This window comes from Prinia subflava, chromosome 9 (genome assembly GCF_021018805.1).
Source record: "Prinia subflava isolate CZ2003 ecotype Zambia chromosome 9, Cam_Psub_1.2, whole genome shotgun sequence".
Classification (NCBI taxonomy): Eukaryota; Metazoa; Chordata; class Aves; order Passeriformes; family Cisticolidae; genus Prinia; species Prinia subflava.
This window is the reverse complement of record NC_086255.1, coordinates 33,702,897-33,718,938: the sequence shown is the minus strand read 5'-3', so window position 1 is coordinate 33,718,938 and position 16,042 is coordinate 33,702,897. Positions and strand designations below refer to the sequence as shown.

The window sequence follows — 16,042 nt, the reverse complement described above, 5'->3', positions numbered from 1 at the left end:
AAGCAAAATGGCAAGACCTGAGAGCTTTTTAATTAGCTCTGTATAAACTGAGAAGTTTTTGTTATGTCAGGAAGTGGAAATTATAGCCCCTGCAGACCACAGCCCACTCCTGCAGACAGACACAATTTATTGCCCCTTCTCCCAGCGTGCCAGGGTTTTCCATTAGGAGCCCGTCCTGTTGTGTGTGCGCGGGGCGGGCGGCCCTCGGCAGCGGGGGCCTCCTGCAGCTCCCCTTACATGGAACAACTTGTCTGGCTGGCTCACTTTGAGCAAAGAGCCCCCAGTGATCCTGGAAGGATGAGCCCAAGGCTGTGACCTTTCTCTGGGAAAGCTGGAAGGAAGGAATGAATGAATGAATGAATGAATGAATGAATGAATGAATGAATGTAGGGGACCAAATCCTAACAGGAAGAGAAGGCTAAATGTTGAGGAAAGCTGTTAACTCAGATATGATGTAGGATATGGGACTGCTCCCTTCACTCTATGCATTTCATACACTGAATATCTTCCTTGATGCAGAGTGGTGCTCCTCTCCCAGAGAGCCAGGGGTAGGTTGGTGTGTGTGGGACATCCTTCTCACACCTCTGCTGACCTTCCTGGAAACGCACAGCTCCTTTTCTTGCTGCTATGTTTGCTTCTTGCGCTGTTTTCTTTCTTCTCTTCTTCAGGGTGAGGTGGGCGAGTCAGGTCTGCCTGGTGCCCACGGCCTCCCTGGAGCCTCTGGCCCCAAGGTAACCCTTAAACTTGAGTCAGTGGGGCACCTCTCAGGGACAGATAAGTGGCACAAGCCTGTCCTAAAGGGATATCAAAGGCCAGGGGCTGGAGACAGTTCCCTAGAGCCTGAATGACCCACGTAGCCAGGGACACTTGCTCCTGTGTGAAGAATCCAGGCCATCGTTGGCCAAGGTGATTCCAGCTGTCCTGAACCAGGACCTGCACAGTCCCCATTAAGGAATAAAACCGACCCAGCCTTTAGAGGCTTTTGCACCAGGGCTCTGGACTATGAAATGTTTTAATGGTTTCTACACCCTTATCGTGTAGAAAAGTGTTAGTATGGGAACATCCAGCATCCACTCCAGGGACCTAAACTGCCTTTGCACTCCCTGGGAGGGGAGGGCTGCAGCCAGTGCTTGTCTGGTACCATGTGGCTGTGAGGAGAACTGGAGTGCTGGGGTTGCATTTATCACACCCCTCTTTTGGCTGCTTTCTCTTTGTCTCTTGCTGTTACAATTGAACTGCTTGCTTGGTTTCCCTCTATGTTCACTGTCCCTCTCTGTTTCCCCCCTTTCTCTCTCCTTTGCTGGGCAGGGTGAAAAAGGGGATGCTGGCATAAAGGTAGGCATGACAAATACGTTTTTCTAATGCACAGTAGATCACCTGGGAGATACTGCTGCTTGGGCTGATGGATTGTGAGGGGAAGCTGGGTCCAAGGCAGCTCTGTGGGGTATTTGATGGAGTACACATCTGTGCTCTGCTGAACCACAGACAGGCACTCCAGCTCAGGCAGTAAACGCGGCCTTGATCCGTCCGGTGGAATTCGATTCTTACCAAAGACGTTCCTCTGACTATGAAGCTTGCTGGTGATTTGTTACATCTCTCTATTTGATGGGCTAGGTTGGGGTTTCCTCATAAAATCTGGTTAGCTGACGCATCAAATCCACTCAAACTCCGCGATTCAGGCTGAGGTTTGGCACCAGCTTTTCTGTCTGTTTCTGGACACTTTTTACAGGCTCATATGGTCTCTGCCCAGATGTTATCTATTTGACTGAAATTTACTGTACCCATATATTTAAAGTATATTACTCAATGCAGACTGTGCTTAAAACATTACAACATTGGCAAGCGTTCATGGCAGTCAGAGCACACTGTGTCATGCCATACATCTTAGACATCGTGAGGAAAGACTGGTCCTGTAATATTTGGAAAGGCATTAACTGTGACACGTACATTTCAAGTATTTAGTGTGTGGCATGCAGCTCATTTATCCTGCAGCACATACACTTTCTATATCTTTTCCATCTGGGTGGATTACTGTTTGAAGAGAGAAAAGGCCCCTTCAGAGCTTACCAAGGATGCATTACTTGGAGTTTAAAGAAATGTTCTTTGGGAACGCAGGCTCTGGGTTCATAGCTGGATAGAGTAGCACTGATTGTCTTCCTGTGAGAAAACCATACCTCCTCAGAAATACTACAGTGCATGTAGAGCCCAAAGGTTCCCTGTGTGCATCTCCACATCAGTGTAATTCTGTTAAGCACAAAGGTACTGCTCTGTTTGTGCCAGTGTGAATGAAGGTGGAATTGCACCCAGAACTGATGTGTTTTGAGGGCTTGGAGTTTGCTGCTCTCTCAACAGCAGGTCTGCCATTAAGCTGAACTGAAGGACTGAAGTCAGAGTGTGGCCTGGGAGGGAGAAAAGGCTGAAATGAGAAGCTGGTTTTTGCCCTTGCTTAAACTCCCCTGTTTCACTGCCAGCAGTGGAACACCTGCTTTCCTCGTGGCCCTGTACAAGGACTAGCTAGCTCTTCTGTGAGTTCTGGAAAAGGGGACATCTCCAGGTATTGCAGTCAAGTCTCAGGGTCATCCAGAGGGCCTTCCCTGACTCGGGGCTACCCTGGAGACACGGTCTTGTTACTTGGCCCTTCATTATCCCTTGTTCACCCCACTTCAGGAGGAGTGGAGATGAAACCCACCACACTTTCTGTGATACTAAATTGCAGCTCCAAAGAGGCACCTCCACAGCCCCAAAGCAGCAGCTTCTTTCACACACACACTATCATTTGTTACTGTCAAGGTCACTTTTCCCTTGACTTCCTTTCTTTTTGCTCAGAGGAGTTGAAAGGGAAGTGCAGACACATTCTTAACTCAGCAGCCAGACCTCACCCAGTAGCAGCTCCTGAGCATCCAGCAGCACATGCATTTGTTGTCTTTGGAAATTGCTTCTTTCTGTTGTCCTCCCACCTAGAAGAATTGATTTGGACTCTGGAAGACTTTCAAATCTTCCAGCTTTGAATCCAACTACCTAGACTGGATTTTACTTTCTCTTTGCCTTGAGGAGCCCTGGACAAACACTATGATTCATGGGCTAGCTGCAGTGGCCAATTTTGCATGGAGTGTCACTGCTTTGGCTGGCAGTGAAGAATATCTCTGGCCTAAAGACATTTCCCAGTACCACACAGACCCCTTGTTCACTTAACCACCTCTCCCACCCAGTGGCAGGAGCAGCACCTAGATTATCTCTCAGCTGTTTTTTTCTGTGGTACCATTTGTACTTTGATCCTGTAAGGACCTAAATCTGTGTCTCATGAAGGTCATTAGGCAGTGACAGTGATCACCTGGGCCACTTGAATGAGCATTTGACTCAGTGCCCCATGCCTGTCACATTCACTGATGTTTTTTTACTGTTTTTTTTTCTAAAAGATCCATAGGATAAGGCTTTTTCTCATGCCCTGAGGAAGGAGCCATAAAGTGCCCACAGCCTTTCTCAGTAAACTCCTGATAATTTGCCTCTCACAGCAAAGAGCAAAAGGGAAGGAGTGTCTGCTTTAATTGGCAGCTGATGAGCGTGAGGCATCATTGGCACCCAGTGGGGATAAAGCTGCTCACAGCAGGTAGAGGAGAGTGTGAGGTTTCTGTGTGGAAAGGTGAAGCATCACGGGGGAGATGCTTCCTAAATCGGCGTGAAGTTCAGGAGAGCTGGGAGATGCTACCGGCTGCCTTCCTGAAGCCCCCAGGGGAGCTGTGCTGGATGTTTTGCCTTTTGTACCCAGCTCCTGGGTGGCTGTGCTGTTCCAGGGCTGCTTTCGGTGGGCGGCTGCTGCTGCCTGTCTGCGGCACCGTGAGCAGCTCCGAGGGCACCAGGGGATCATAAAAGGAGCTGTGCTACAATGGCTTTCAAACGCTTAAGGGTTGAAAGATGTTCCGGAGGGTTGTTTTTCCTGCTTTTTCTGCGGCGCTGGGTTTCTGTCCCTTCCCCAGTGGCGCAGTGTCACGTTTGTTGCTGTCCCCTCGAATTCGCCCTGTGCCTGCGCATCCCGCCGCTGCCGGGGGCTGTGCCAGCATCATCGGGAGCACAGCGTGGGGTGGTTGCCCCGAGTTGCCCCTGGGGGGGTTATCGTGCTCCCTCTCACCGTGGGGACCTTGCTTTTGCAGGGCGAAATAATTAAACAGCTCCTCAGGCGGGCAGTTCTTCCAGGAAAGTCTCTGGGAAGGGGAGTTCCTGTCACAGGCTGGGCTGCCCTATGGGGATGGTCTCTGCAAGCTGGGGGGGTGTCTCCCAGCAGAAAGCATCGGTCTTCCCTGCTGGGACTCACTTAAAAAAGACAGGGAGCATAGTTGGGAATTAGAGAGACACCAGAGGAGATGAGTCCAGAGGAGGCCCCAAGGATGATCAGAGGGCTGGAGTACCTCTCCTACAAGGACAGGCTGAGAGTTTGGCTTGTTCTGAACTGGAGACAGGAAAGCTTCCGCTACCTGAAGAGGGGGCAACAGAAGAGTTGGACAGGGATTATTTACAAGGGCCTGTAGTGATAGGACAAAGGGAAGTGGCTTTAAACTGAAAAAGGGCAGATTTAGATTTAAGTATTGGGAAGAAATTCTTAACTGGGGCGGTGGTGAGGCACTAGAATAGGTTGCCCAGAGAAGTTGTGGATGCCCCATCCCTGAAGGTGTTCAAGACCAGGTTGGATGGGACTTTGAGTTTCCTGGTCTAGGGAGCAGTGTCCCTGCCTGTGGCAGGGGATGGAACTTGATGATCTTGAAGTTCCCTTCCGACCCAAACCCTTCCGACCCAAACCACGTTCTTCAATACAAAGTATTCCTAATTATTGCTTTACTTTTCTTACTGCTGAAAACAGGGTGGTTAAGTAGGCTGTGTAGGGCAGGAGATGCCCACACTAAGTCATGTATTAGAAAGTGTTTTACAAAATAGAGTTCACAGGATGCTGTAATACAAAAAGTTATTTTTTAAAAAATCACATACATATATCCCTGCTAAATAGCCCTTCTAAGCAAGGACTAAACACCCAGAAAAAAATTACAGCACCAGTGTGCAGATTGACTGGAGATGTTTTATTTTCTAGTTACCAGCAGACAAAATTCAGGCTAACAGCCCAAGGCAAACCTTGTATTCTCTGTCTCCCCAAATCAGTTTGTTCATCCCAGAGTTACTGCAGGCTGAGTGCCTCCCTGTGCCCTACAGCATGTGTGACATGGGATGTGGCACTCCAGTGCCACAGTTCTGCCGTGAGGCTTGAGAGGTGCCACTGATGGGAACTGGCCCCAGCTACAGCAGTCAGCTGGATGAGAGTTGGGTGGGGAAAAGACTTCAGGAGAGTTTCTCATCACCTGTGCCCTGGACTCTCCTCATGGAGCCATTGGGGCACTCATCTCCTGTCTCTTGCTGTGTTTCTCTGTGTGTCTTGCTCTGCTTCCAGGGGGAGAGAGGCATGCCAGGGCTGCCAGGAAGACATGGCTCTAAGGTACCTTGTAACCAGAGGAGTGATGCTTGTCTGCCTGATCTCACCCGTAGCACTCGACTGCCCCTGATGCACAGGCATTTGTGTGTGTGTCTGTGAGTCAGTGACTGTCCTCAGCTGAACTATTTATGCTTCTAAATTGCAAAATACAGGGCCTAATTAAGAAGGCAGTGGTGGGGGAAGAAGTGTTTTACAGAGCAAATGGCATGCCCAGTCTGATGCTGACTTGCAGCATCAGTATCTTAATGCTTTAGCCAGTGAGAGCAGCCAGTTGCTGATGTCTGTAGGGAATTGGCATTTTGTAAATTGGGTTCCCAGGTGACTGCTGCAGATGTGAGCTAGCCCAGCTGGGATAAGCAGGGCTGCCCACGTGGGAGCCTGGACTAATGCAGCGATGAGTCAGGGTCAGTGTGTGAGCAGCCCTGCATGTCTGGGGATTGCAATTTAAGGGTAAATACTAGAAAATAACATCATCTGCATTCACTGACGTTCAAAGGCTGAAAAATGAGGAACAGGCATCCCAAGGCTCTGTGACGGCCTAACCAAAGCCACTTACTGCACGTTATCCCTTTCATGACCCTAGCCTGTGTTCACTAAAACCTACTGACCCCGAGACAATCTGGAATGCTTTTTCCCCCCATTTATTGCATAGAATCCCTGATCTCCATCTTCTGTCCTTGTGTTTTTTAGCTTTTGTCCCCGATTTCTGTTTCAGAAAGCTGAGAGGTATGATCCTGCTGCTCTCTGGCTCCCCACTCTTCCTTGTTTGAACTTTTCCAAGCTTTTTTCACTTTGAACTTGACTCCCAGTCCTCCTCACTGCCTCATGTGCTACATCCCAACCCCTCATATTTCCCAACTTCTAACACCACTTCACTCCTTCCCCTCTCCATAGTTATCCCTCATATTTGCTCTTTTAACTGGACCTTTACTAACCAGGACCTAACTGATGCTAACACAGGGGATACAGAGATTTCAGAGCGGACGGTTGACAGGGACACAACCTGCTTTTTGTATCAGAGCTGTGGAGGGAAATGTGACAGTCCCTGTGGGAGCAGCTGCCCCCTGAGGCTCCGAGGCACCTGGGGGGTGGCAGGGCAGCCTGCACTCCATGGTCCCGTGGTGATGGCTTGCCCTGCACTGCAGAATGACACCTGAATTGCAGTGCTTGGAAGTCTGGTTTTTCCCCTAAGGTGTCTGGCTTCATAGCTCTCCTGGAAACATTTTGCTGCAGGGTTTGTCTTCTGTGATAAAAACAGACTGAGGGGGAATAGCAAGGCCAAGGCTCTGGGGTATGAGCCGGCCTTTCTCAGGATGCTTGAGCTGAGGTATCTGGGCTCAAGCCTTGAAGTGGGGGTTTGATCCTTGGTCTGTCTTTGCATTTCTCAGTTATTTGACACTGTTCTGCTTGTTGGGCTTTGCTTCACTTGCAGGACTAAAACCAGGGAAGGTGGGGGTGGACATCTGTTTGTCTTGATTGGGTTGTGCTCATGGTGCCTGCCTTTGGAAAAGCTTTCTGGAACCCAGAGCCACTGCCATAGGTGAACGGCCACTCAGGGAATGAGGACGTGTGCTGTGTGGTGTTCCAGCTCTACTTCTGAGTTGTGGAAAGGAAAAGATGTGGATTTTTGCCTTTTTAGTTTCACCTGACTGATGCTGTTTCATTTTAAAAACTGTGTCCGATTCGTTTCAAACAAGGTATTGCTGTCTCTCCTCTCTCTGCCAGGGCGCTCCTGGGATGGCCGCCGCAGGGATGAAGGTCAGTTTGGCCCTGCAGTGCCTTGAGTTGGGCACGGGCTGGAGCTGGGAGAGCGCAAGGCGCTACAAAATGGTCGGACAGCTCCCACTGATGGGGAATGTCAGAACTGCCGTGCCTCTGGCAGAGGTACCAGACCTGTCTGCAGCCTCACCGCAGTCCGGTGAACTCGTATCAGCACGGCCTCCCCCAGCTACACCCGCAGCCCTGCTCTGCTCCTGTGAAAACAGAGCAAGGAGTGGCGAATTCCTTTGTGCCAGCGCATGGGTCTTGTCTTGCTCTGCTGTTTTGTATCTGGTAAACATCTGCAAGTACTGGAAGGTGGTTACTCCATTCTATGGAAGCCACAAGTCTGAGGTTTGGTGGTCTCTTATGGCAGCCTGGGAGCTGGCTAATGAAGATAAAAGAGACGTTCCAGGCATGAAAATATGCAACTTGTACCCTTACTTACCAGCTCAAGGCCCACATAGATTAATGTTCTTTTCCCCCACTCTGGTAGCTCTAGGAGGATTTGTACTCTCTCCTGCTGGTTTGTCACTCTGTTTTCCTGTCTCTTTCTCACCAGGGCGAGCCTGGGACTCCAGGAGAAAAGGTACTCTCACAGGGTTTTGCTCTGAGCCTGCACTTCTGGTTGGTTTGTGTATTTTCCCCCTCCCTGAGCAGCTGAGGGAGCTGAGGAATGTCTGTGTGTTCCCAGTGCCTGAATCCAGGCCCTAGTGGCACCTGCCACTCTAAGCAAAGTGGTAATAGGGTACAGTGATACCAAGTGAGAGAGGGACCATACTGCAAATATTTCCATCCTCCTGCTCATGTCTGTGTCAATGGGAATACCTTCCAGCTGCCTTCCTCCTTTCCTCCCTATTCCACAAGAGACACAGGGCACACTTTGCTTAGGAAGTAGGTTCCCTCTGCCCCTTCCCTTGTTCCCCTTCTGCCTCCCAGTACTTCCGTGCCCCCAGAAGCCTCCCCATGTCCCTGCGAGGGCCATCCCCCCTGAGGTCAGTGCAGTGACCTGGTGTGAGTTCCCGAGGCGGGCACGGTGCGCTGCTGCCGCACCCCTCCATCCCGGAGCAGCCCGCTGGCTTTTGGAGCAGCTGCCTCCTGTTGCTCGAGGCTCGCCGGGTTATGTTACAGCTTGGAACAGCCGTGTAACAGACACGTTCTCTGTCTCTTTTCTTCCCCGCGAAGGGAGATCCTGGAGTCCCAGGGAGGATGGGCCCCCCAGGTTTGCCAGGGAAGAGGGGGCAGCGGGTAGGACACTGCGTGTTTGGGCGGGGTGTCCTGCAGCGCTGCGCTGCGAGCTGCGGGCGGGAGCTGCCGGGGCCTGCCTGTGCCGCCTTGCCGTGCTTGCGGGGACTGTGTCCTGTGCTGCCCCCGCCCCCTCGGTGAATGGAGTGTGCTTGCGTGTCCCCGCTTGCGGGAGGTGGGGCTGGCAGCAGCCAGGGCAGCAGCATGAGATGCCTGGGATGTAGTCTTGTCCCGGGAACGATTAAGGACAGTGCCGCATCTCTTGACTCCAGAAATAACACCCTAAACAGGGTTTCGGTAATCTGACCTCCTTCCTCAAGAAATCCGCTGCTTTGCACCCTAGTTCTGGCAGCACAGGATGTTTTCAGTACTCCTTATGCACACGTGCATTCAAAACAGTCCTTGAATGAAAAGTGGGATACCAAGGCAGAGTCAGGGATTCACAGAGCCCCGGGACAAGATTAGGAATTATATTTTTACAAAAACCTCTAATGCCAAATCTTTTCCTTGAGTATGAGGTCCTGAAAATGTTTTCCCTCTTTCCAGGCAGAGAAGCATGAATTTAGCAATGTGTATGCTCTAGCAGGGAAAGAAAGCTGGGGGAGGGGGTCTTACAGGTGCCTGGAAGCCAAATTACCTTGGAGAAAGGGGTCACTGCACTCTAGAATTGCCTGACAAAAAGATTGCTGCTAGTAGATTATTTTCCAGGGAGCCACCAGTGCATGTCTGTTCCTGGAGCATTGATGCAAGTCCTCTGCATGTCAGATGTGTGCCCCTGAGCTCTGATGAGCAGCACCAGCCTCTGCAGGCCAGCAGCATGGCTCCAGGAGAGAGCTGGGCACCTGGGGGGGAAAGAGGGTTTGTTCTGTATTATCTGTACAAGTTGCTGAGTCTTGGAGCTGTGGGGATGGTGTCTAAGGACACACCTTTCCCTGGTGATGCATTTGAAACATTTCTTCAGGGTAGCAGAAAGCTCCAATATCTCCCCCTTTCCTGGCAAAAGGCAGACTCCCAAACAGGACACTGTACCTGGAAACCATGAGTTTAGCAGCTGGATGGAAGGGTCTGAAGAAACTTAACTTCAACATAAAGACCAATAATTGAGCTCTAATATTCAAAATATGGCCCAGGTGTCATGGTGAACGGAGCAAAGCCACTTCACCAAGGGAATGCTGGATGATCTCCATTGCTCGCTGCCTGTGGCATCCTCCATGGTGCCTCACACAGCTCAGCCTGCACTCTCCAGGCATCACCTTACACCATCAGCTGCTGTCTTTGCCATTTTTGCCACTCCTGTCTTCACTGCTTACATGACCAGTGCGTGTCCCAGAGCTTGGCTGCCAGCTGAGAGCTGCACTGCTTGGGGTTTTTTTTGTGAGCATGATGAGTCTGGGATTTGGAGCTAGGAAAGAGGAGCAGGGCATGGAGAAAGTCCTGCACTCCAGCTAAAATTCACCATGAGCAACAGCTTCTGTGGGCACATGGATCATGGAAAGCCTGTGCAGAAGAAGTGACAGGGCAAAGTGTTTAGCAGACCAGAGGGAAAGAGACCCTGGGTCCCTTTCCCACTCACCTTCCTCTGGAGAAAAAATGGCAATGATGTGCAGAGATAGTCAAAAGGATGGGCAAAAACATGTAATGTCTTGAGCTGGTACTGCTCAAGGAGGATGCCTTGTCTGTGCCCAAAATAAAATCCCTAGGGAAGGGAAAGAGGGTATGAAACCAGGAGCAGCTCACCCTTTTGCTGTTCCTCTAGGATGGAGAGTCTGCAGTCAGCCTTGACCATGTCTGTTTTGCCAACAGGGTGAGAAGGGACAAGCTGGTGACCCTGGGCTTCCTGGACTCCCTGGCCCAAAGGTTTGTTCTTTCCTAAATTCCATTTTTTTTTTTTTTGGTGGGGCCGCTCTCACCCCTGTTCCTGCCTCCCTCCCGTGCACAGCTCACACATTCATAGCTGACTGTGGCAGCACATTCTGCACTGCTCAGCTGAATGTCATCTTCACACGGGGATGTGAGGGAGGCACACAAAAATGCCTTTTTGTAGGTATTGTATCATACCCTCATGCAGTGATGGGGAGGTTGTGGTCCAGGGAGCAGGACCACTGAATTGTTTTCCAGTAGTTCCCCTTTAAAAGCATGACCTCAGATGTAACATGGCACTTCAGCCTCCCTCCTGCGCCAGGATCCATGGATGATCAGGAGATGGGCTCCTGGGGAGCTGCACTGCTGTGCTCTGGGTTGCAGGAGTAGGTTTGTGCTCAGACACCCAGGACAGGTCAGATAAAGCAAAGCCCTGAAACTGGCTTTTCCCCTGCGCTCCGAGATTTTCAGATAGAAATCACACCTTTAAAATCAGACTTGCACAGGGTGCTTTTTCTCTGGGAAAGGAGACAGTGCAGTGAATGCCAGTGGCCAGTTCAGGAAGGGATGAGGGTGTAATGGCAAAGCTTTCCTGTTACTGCCTTATTATCTGCCCTGTGCAAAGGACATGGTGTGCAGGGTTGAGTGGCTGATGACCACAGCTCCAGAGAGAGACATTCCAAAAGAAACCATCATCAGGTGGTGTAGTCAGCTCAGTTTCAACAGCAGAAGAACACAGTGTTCAAAGGGAGGGATGAGGCCTGTCCACAGGCAGCCTTGTGTTGGCCGTGGCTGCTGGCAGGGCTCACAAGGACCCTCAGGCAGGGCCATGTGTCCTGGTTCTGGCCAGCTGCCGCCCCTGGGGCAGTGCCTCTCTGGGCTATCAAGAGTCCAGGTGATGGACCTTGTCTTGGCCATGTCTCTCTAAGCCAGTATTTTGGCAAGTGAAACTACAGAGGTGCAGAGTCTGAACTGAGAACATGGCTTGTTCTTCTTTGCAACCAGGGAGAGAAGGGAACTGCTGAGAATGCCTTGGTGGGAGCTAAAGGAGAACCTGGCCCTCCAGGTCTGCCCGGACCCCCTGGACCAAAGGTGAGTGGTTTTTCCTTCATGGAGTTCTGTGTTGTGAGGGACTGAGCCCAGCACAAGGTGTGTAGGAAGGAGCAAAGGGCTGTATTCATCTGTGCCCCCCTCTGATTACCTGCTGGAGGGATGTCAGGTTCTGCAGAGTGTTTTAGCACTATTGTTCTATATGCTACAGGTGAGAGAGTTTGTGAACTGTTTTTGGAAGGAAAATACCCTTCTTGTGCTCAAGTAACTCCTCTCTAGGCTCTGTGAGAAGCCAGTCTGAGCACTCCCTCTGCCCTGAGTGGAACAGAAGGGTGCCTGGTGGGCAGCTGTGGCAGGAGATTTGGGCTATGTGAGGAGAAGGGAGCATAGGAGGGGTGCTTGGTGGGTGCAGTTCTGCAGTTCTTCCTCCTGGAAATGCAAAGCCAGCAGTGGAGTTGCACCCTCTCAACACAATGCCAACCCATCCCTTTCCCTTTCTCTTCCTGTCAGGGAGAAGCTGGTGACATTGGTCAGCCTGGTGCTGCAGGATCACGGGGAGAAAAGGTACAGAGTGCTTTTGCACAACACAGCTCCGGGTTCTGAGGTTCAGTAGATGCAGATCTGTTCCTATGTGTATAAAACTTAGCTGAAAAGGAGAATTTTACATCAGGCTGTCTAGCCCAGACTGTTCCAGAGAACCAGCAGAGCATGATTCCTGGAGTTCAAAAAAGTAAAGGGACAGGCTTTGCTAAAACTGTGATCTTCCTGTTTCAGGGGGAACGTGGTTCACCGGGAGAGCTGGGACCCATGGGCCCAAGGGTAGGTGTTCCTTCACCAACAAAGAGTTTTGGCCCTCCAGAGGGGTGTAAGGATAGTGGGACCACACTGACAGTCCAGACTGGGTCTCGCTGTCACTAAAAGTACCCCTGGATGGGCAGTGGCTAAGTTTGAGATGGGCTGTTTCTCCACTCCGTACCCTCACCCCTACACCAGAGGAGAAAATTCTCCCAAGCCATCTCAAGGTGGCTCATTCATGGGAGGAGGTGGGTTTGGACATCCCGGTCTGGACTCAGGCCCTACCAGAAAAGGGCAACAAGAGGGTGGGCGCATGCCCAAATCTAACAATTGGTCAAACAATCCAGTTCCTGGATTCTGGCCTCAGCTTCACCTCTTAGACTGCCAGCTTTGATGGTCATGACATGGTGATCTGAGCTAGGCTGGCTACAATTCTGTAGAATCTCTTGCACTGCAGAGGCTTTCTTTAATAAATGGAAAACTGCATACTTGTGAAATGGGTCCCTCTGAGCCCCCTTTTTCAGAGGGAACCACAGCTCTGAACACCCTGAGGGAAGGGCAGTCCCAGCCCCTGGCTGAAGGCCTGGAATTTTGCAGGGCCCCAAAGGAGAGCCTGGGAAGGATGAAGCGACGGACTATGGTGGGAACATCAGTGAAGCTCTCCAGGTGAGCAGCTGCCCTCCTGTCCTGTGGGGTGACTGCTGGGTCCTTTACTATTTCCCAGGGGATACAGACAGGGAACAGTGCAGATCTGCCTCCTCAGCAGTGGCAGCAAAGGCTGTGCCACAGTCCCCTTCATCCCACAGCTCAGTGAGTGCAGTGTTTTGGTAAACAGCTGTGCACCTGGCTGGGCTGGGGCACTGACACCAGGGGACACAGAGGCCACATGAATGCCCTTGGGAGTGGCCCACAACCTGGGGTGGGTGGTGAATAAAGTCACCAAAGCTTCCTCCCAAGCGTGTGCAGATGAAGTGCAGTGAGCAAGTGGCTGTGCCCAGCTCCAGACTGGCCTGGGTTCCATTGGGAAAATGAAGAAATTGTAGAATAACAGCTCTGTGGGACTTGGAGTGAGTTTTTAGACTGGGTTTTGGTTTGGTTTTTTTTTTTTTTCCCTCCTATTAATTTTGTAAGCTCATTACTCATTTGGGCCAGTGTTAAATTACTGGAGAACAAGCCAACTCCAGGAAAAAGCTTCGTTTTCCAATGGCTGTTTTATTTTTTAATTTTTTTTTTCATTTTTTTCCCTAGGAAATACGAACTTTGGCCTTGATGGTGAGTTCTTGTCTATGCTGTGGGGTTTTACACAAGTACCCATATGTCCATCTAAGCAGATGGCCTGACAATTTGGGTACAGCTAAAGCACTTAGCCTTTGCCATTGGGAGCTAAAGCTGGGGCAGCTGGCAGCTGAAGAAAGAGTTCATCTTGCCTTCTGATCTTGGCACTTGAATTCTAATCAGGACTTTCATCTCTCTGCTTTAAGAGGTCATACATGCTACTCAGAACAGGGAGTGCTCAGAAGGAGCAGGGAAGAGCAACTCTCAGGGCTCCCCATTGCTCATCTTCCCAACAAAATATGATTTTAGGAATCCCTTGGAATCTTCCTCTGTGATTTCCCCTTAAACTTAGGAGAGGTATTTGGCTTCAAAACACAAAAATGCAAACCCTGTTGATAATGTGAAAATAATTTCTTTCTTTCTCTAGGGACCCCCAGGACGTCCAGGGCCACCAGGACAGAAGGTATTGTCTCTGTTCAGCACTTGCAGACCTCAGGGAAACACAGAATTCCCACCCACAGCTCTTCCCAGTGCTCCTGTATTTCCTGTCCAGCACTATCAGACTGTCCTGCTGTCCTCTGCCCCTCCTCCTCACACACAATATCCTGAAAATCTCTTTTCCCACAATGATAATGCCTGATCTGAAAGATTAAGGATCCTTTCTAGTTGCCCTCCTCTTCATGAAGTAGCATGTGGGAACCAAACTGTGGGATTGTGTTGGTTGGGGACTACATGACTGCACTGGGGCTGTGAGCTGGCAGTCAGGATCAACAAGACTGGGAAAATTCTCACTCAGGCAGTCACATAATGTAATGTTTCAACAGGGGGTTCTTTTTTATTTTTTGTGATTACAGGAAAAACCCTGGCATTTTCATGTTTTTTTTTCCTGTGAGTAGTCCACGCAGGCTATTTCTGCAGTGCCTGCCCTTTTTCATCACAGTGCCCCGCAGAAGGAGTCAGAATAGCTGCTTTCAAACTGCCAAAGTAACAATTCTGTGTTTCAGGGTGAAATTGGCTTGCCAGGTCCTCCAGGCCACGACGGAGAAAAGGTAAGGCACGATGTTCTTCCCTTCAGATGTCTTACCTGGAGTCATCTCTGTCACTGCCATCATATAATTGCCTTTCCCATGAGTGAAAAAAGTATTTTGCTTCACTGAAAGGAGCATTAATGGCTTGTCAATGTCCTAAGATTTGTCATGGCAGTGCTACTTTGTCCTGTCTCTAGAGGGCATAGCCGTGGGGGAAAGGATGAGCGGTACAATCGGCTCTGGGCCAGGCAGGAGCACCCTTACTGTAAATGTTTCACTTTATGTCGTGCCAATTTCATTTAGGGACCACGTGGCAAACCTGGAGAAATGGGCCCCCCTGGCCCTCCTGGAGTGCCAGGAAAGGATGGACCTCCCGGAGCAAAGGGAGAGCCGGGCCACGCCGGGCCCAGAGGAGAGAAGGGCGATAAGGGAGAGCCAGGACAAGCGGGCCCACCGGTGAGTACATCAAAGCCTCTCCCAGTACTGGTGCCTACCAGCTATGGGCAAGGCCCCAGGGCTCCTAGGGTGCCTCAGAGCCCCTGCAAGGTGGGTGCTGCTGTGTGAAGTGTCACAATGCAGGAGATCCTGGCTTCCTGGCATGTGCGCTGTCCTCTTGCTGGAGTGGCTGTCCCCAGGTGCCTGCCCTTCTCTCTGGGCACCATGTCCCTTCCTCAGCTTGCTGCCTGCTGTCTTGCTGGCACCGAAACGCTGCTGAAAGTGAGCAGGTCTGACTGTGAGCCAGGAGGCTGAGGCACCAGCACACCCCTCCTGGGAGGGCAGCTGCATGGGGTAACCCCTCACTCTCTGAAGCCTCCCAGCTTCAGTCTGTCACAGCTTCTGTGTCCCCAGCACTGCTCAGGGTAGTTATGCAACCACTGCCCCTCTATGGGATTACCAGGATGAGACTCCTGCTGTCTCAACAGCTGGCTGTGAGGAGTGATTCCTAGCATGGGCTCCAGCAAACTGCATAACTCTAGGCAGAACTTGGAGGCAGGAAAGCAGTACCCCATACCTACTCTGGGGACTGGTGCATCCAAGTGACAGGAGGATGTTCAGCCATTTGCCTCACCACTTTCAATACTAGTGAAGCCCTGCATTTCCCTGGATACCTGGTGGATGTCCAGGTTTTCAGAGTACTCTTGGGATGACCAGAGCCAGTCTTGGCTCTTGCACTGATATCTTATGTGTCTGCCTGAATTAGTCATGCAAAACTCCACAAATCTTTCTTGATCTATAGGGTCTAGATGGCCCCACTGGAGAGAAAGGCGAACGAGGTGACCAAGGGATACCAGGACCATCAGGATTGCCAGGGCCCATTGGACTTCCAGGATTGACAGTAAGAATGGAAAAGGAAAGGCTGCTTGGTAAAGAGAAAATAGCATAGAGCAGCACAGGAGGGCTCATTTCCCGAAGTGCTGAGTATCCTGGGAGTCTCAGAGCCCTACCCCTTTGTTAGGTGTCACAGAATACCCATCAGGCCTCCAGTAGCAGACAGGGAATGTGAAACACACGGTCTATTCCCAGTTCTCCTGGGGGAGCTGCTGCTTGCCAGCACGTG

General features: G+C 50.8%; 1 protein-coding gene across 10 annotated transcripts in view; it reads left to right on the top strand.

Moving 5' to 3' along the window:
- Positions 1 to 16,042, top strand: part of COL13A1 (collagen type XIII alpha 1 chain) — a 58,614-nt gene that overhangs the window by 26,103 nt on the left and 16,469 nt on the right. For 5 of the 10 annotated variants that reach the window (XM_063406324.1, XM_063406322.1, XM_063406327.1 and 2 more), the window contains 14 exons: positions 5,432 to 5,476; positions 7,199 to 7,231; positions 7,794 to 7,820; positions 8,417 to 8,479; positions 10,280 to 10,333; positions 11,342 to 11,428; positions 11,897 to 11,950; positions 12,161 to 12,205; positions 12,779 to 12,847; positions 13,430 to 13,453; positions 13,884 to 13,919; positions 14,461 to 14,505; positions 14,788 to 14,940; positions 15,722 to 15,820. In XM_063406324.1, the coding sequence (XP_063262394.1) occupies positions 5,432 to 5,476; positions 7,199 to 7,231; positions 7,794 to 7,820; positions 8,417 to 8,479; positions 10,280 to 10,333; positions 11,342 to 11,428; positions 11,897 to 11,950; positions 12,161 to 12,205; positions 12,779 to 12,847; positions 13,430 to 13,453; positions 13,884 to 13,919; positions 14,461 to 14,505; positions 14,788 to 14,940; positions 15,722 to 15,820 (834 nt within the window). The remainder of the gene's footprint in view (positions 1 to 5,431; positions 5,477 to 7,198; positions 7,232 to 7,793; positions 7,821 to 8,416; positions 8,480 to 10,279; positions 10,334 to 11,341; positions 11,429 to 11,896; positions 11,951 to 12,160; positions 12,206 to 12,778; positions 12,848 to 13,429; positions 13,454 to 13,883; positions 13,920 to 14,460; positions 14,506 to 14,787; positions 14,941 to 15,721; positions 15,821 to 16,042) is intronic. The other 5 variants (XM_063406323.1, XM_063406325.1, XM_063406329.1 and 2 more) reach the window with 5 other exon arrangements.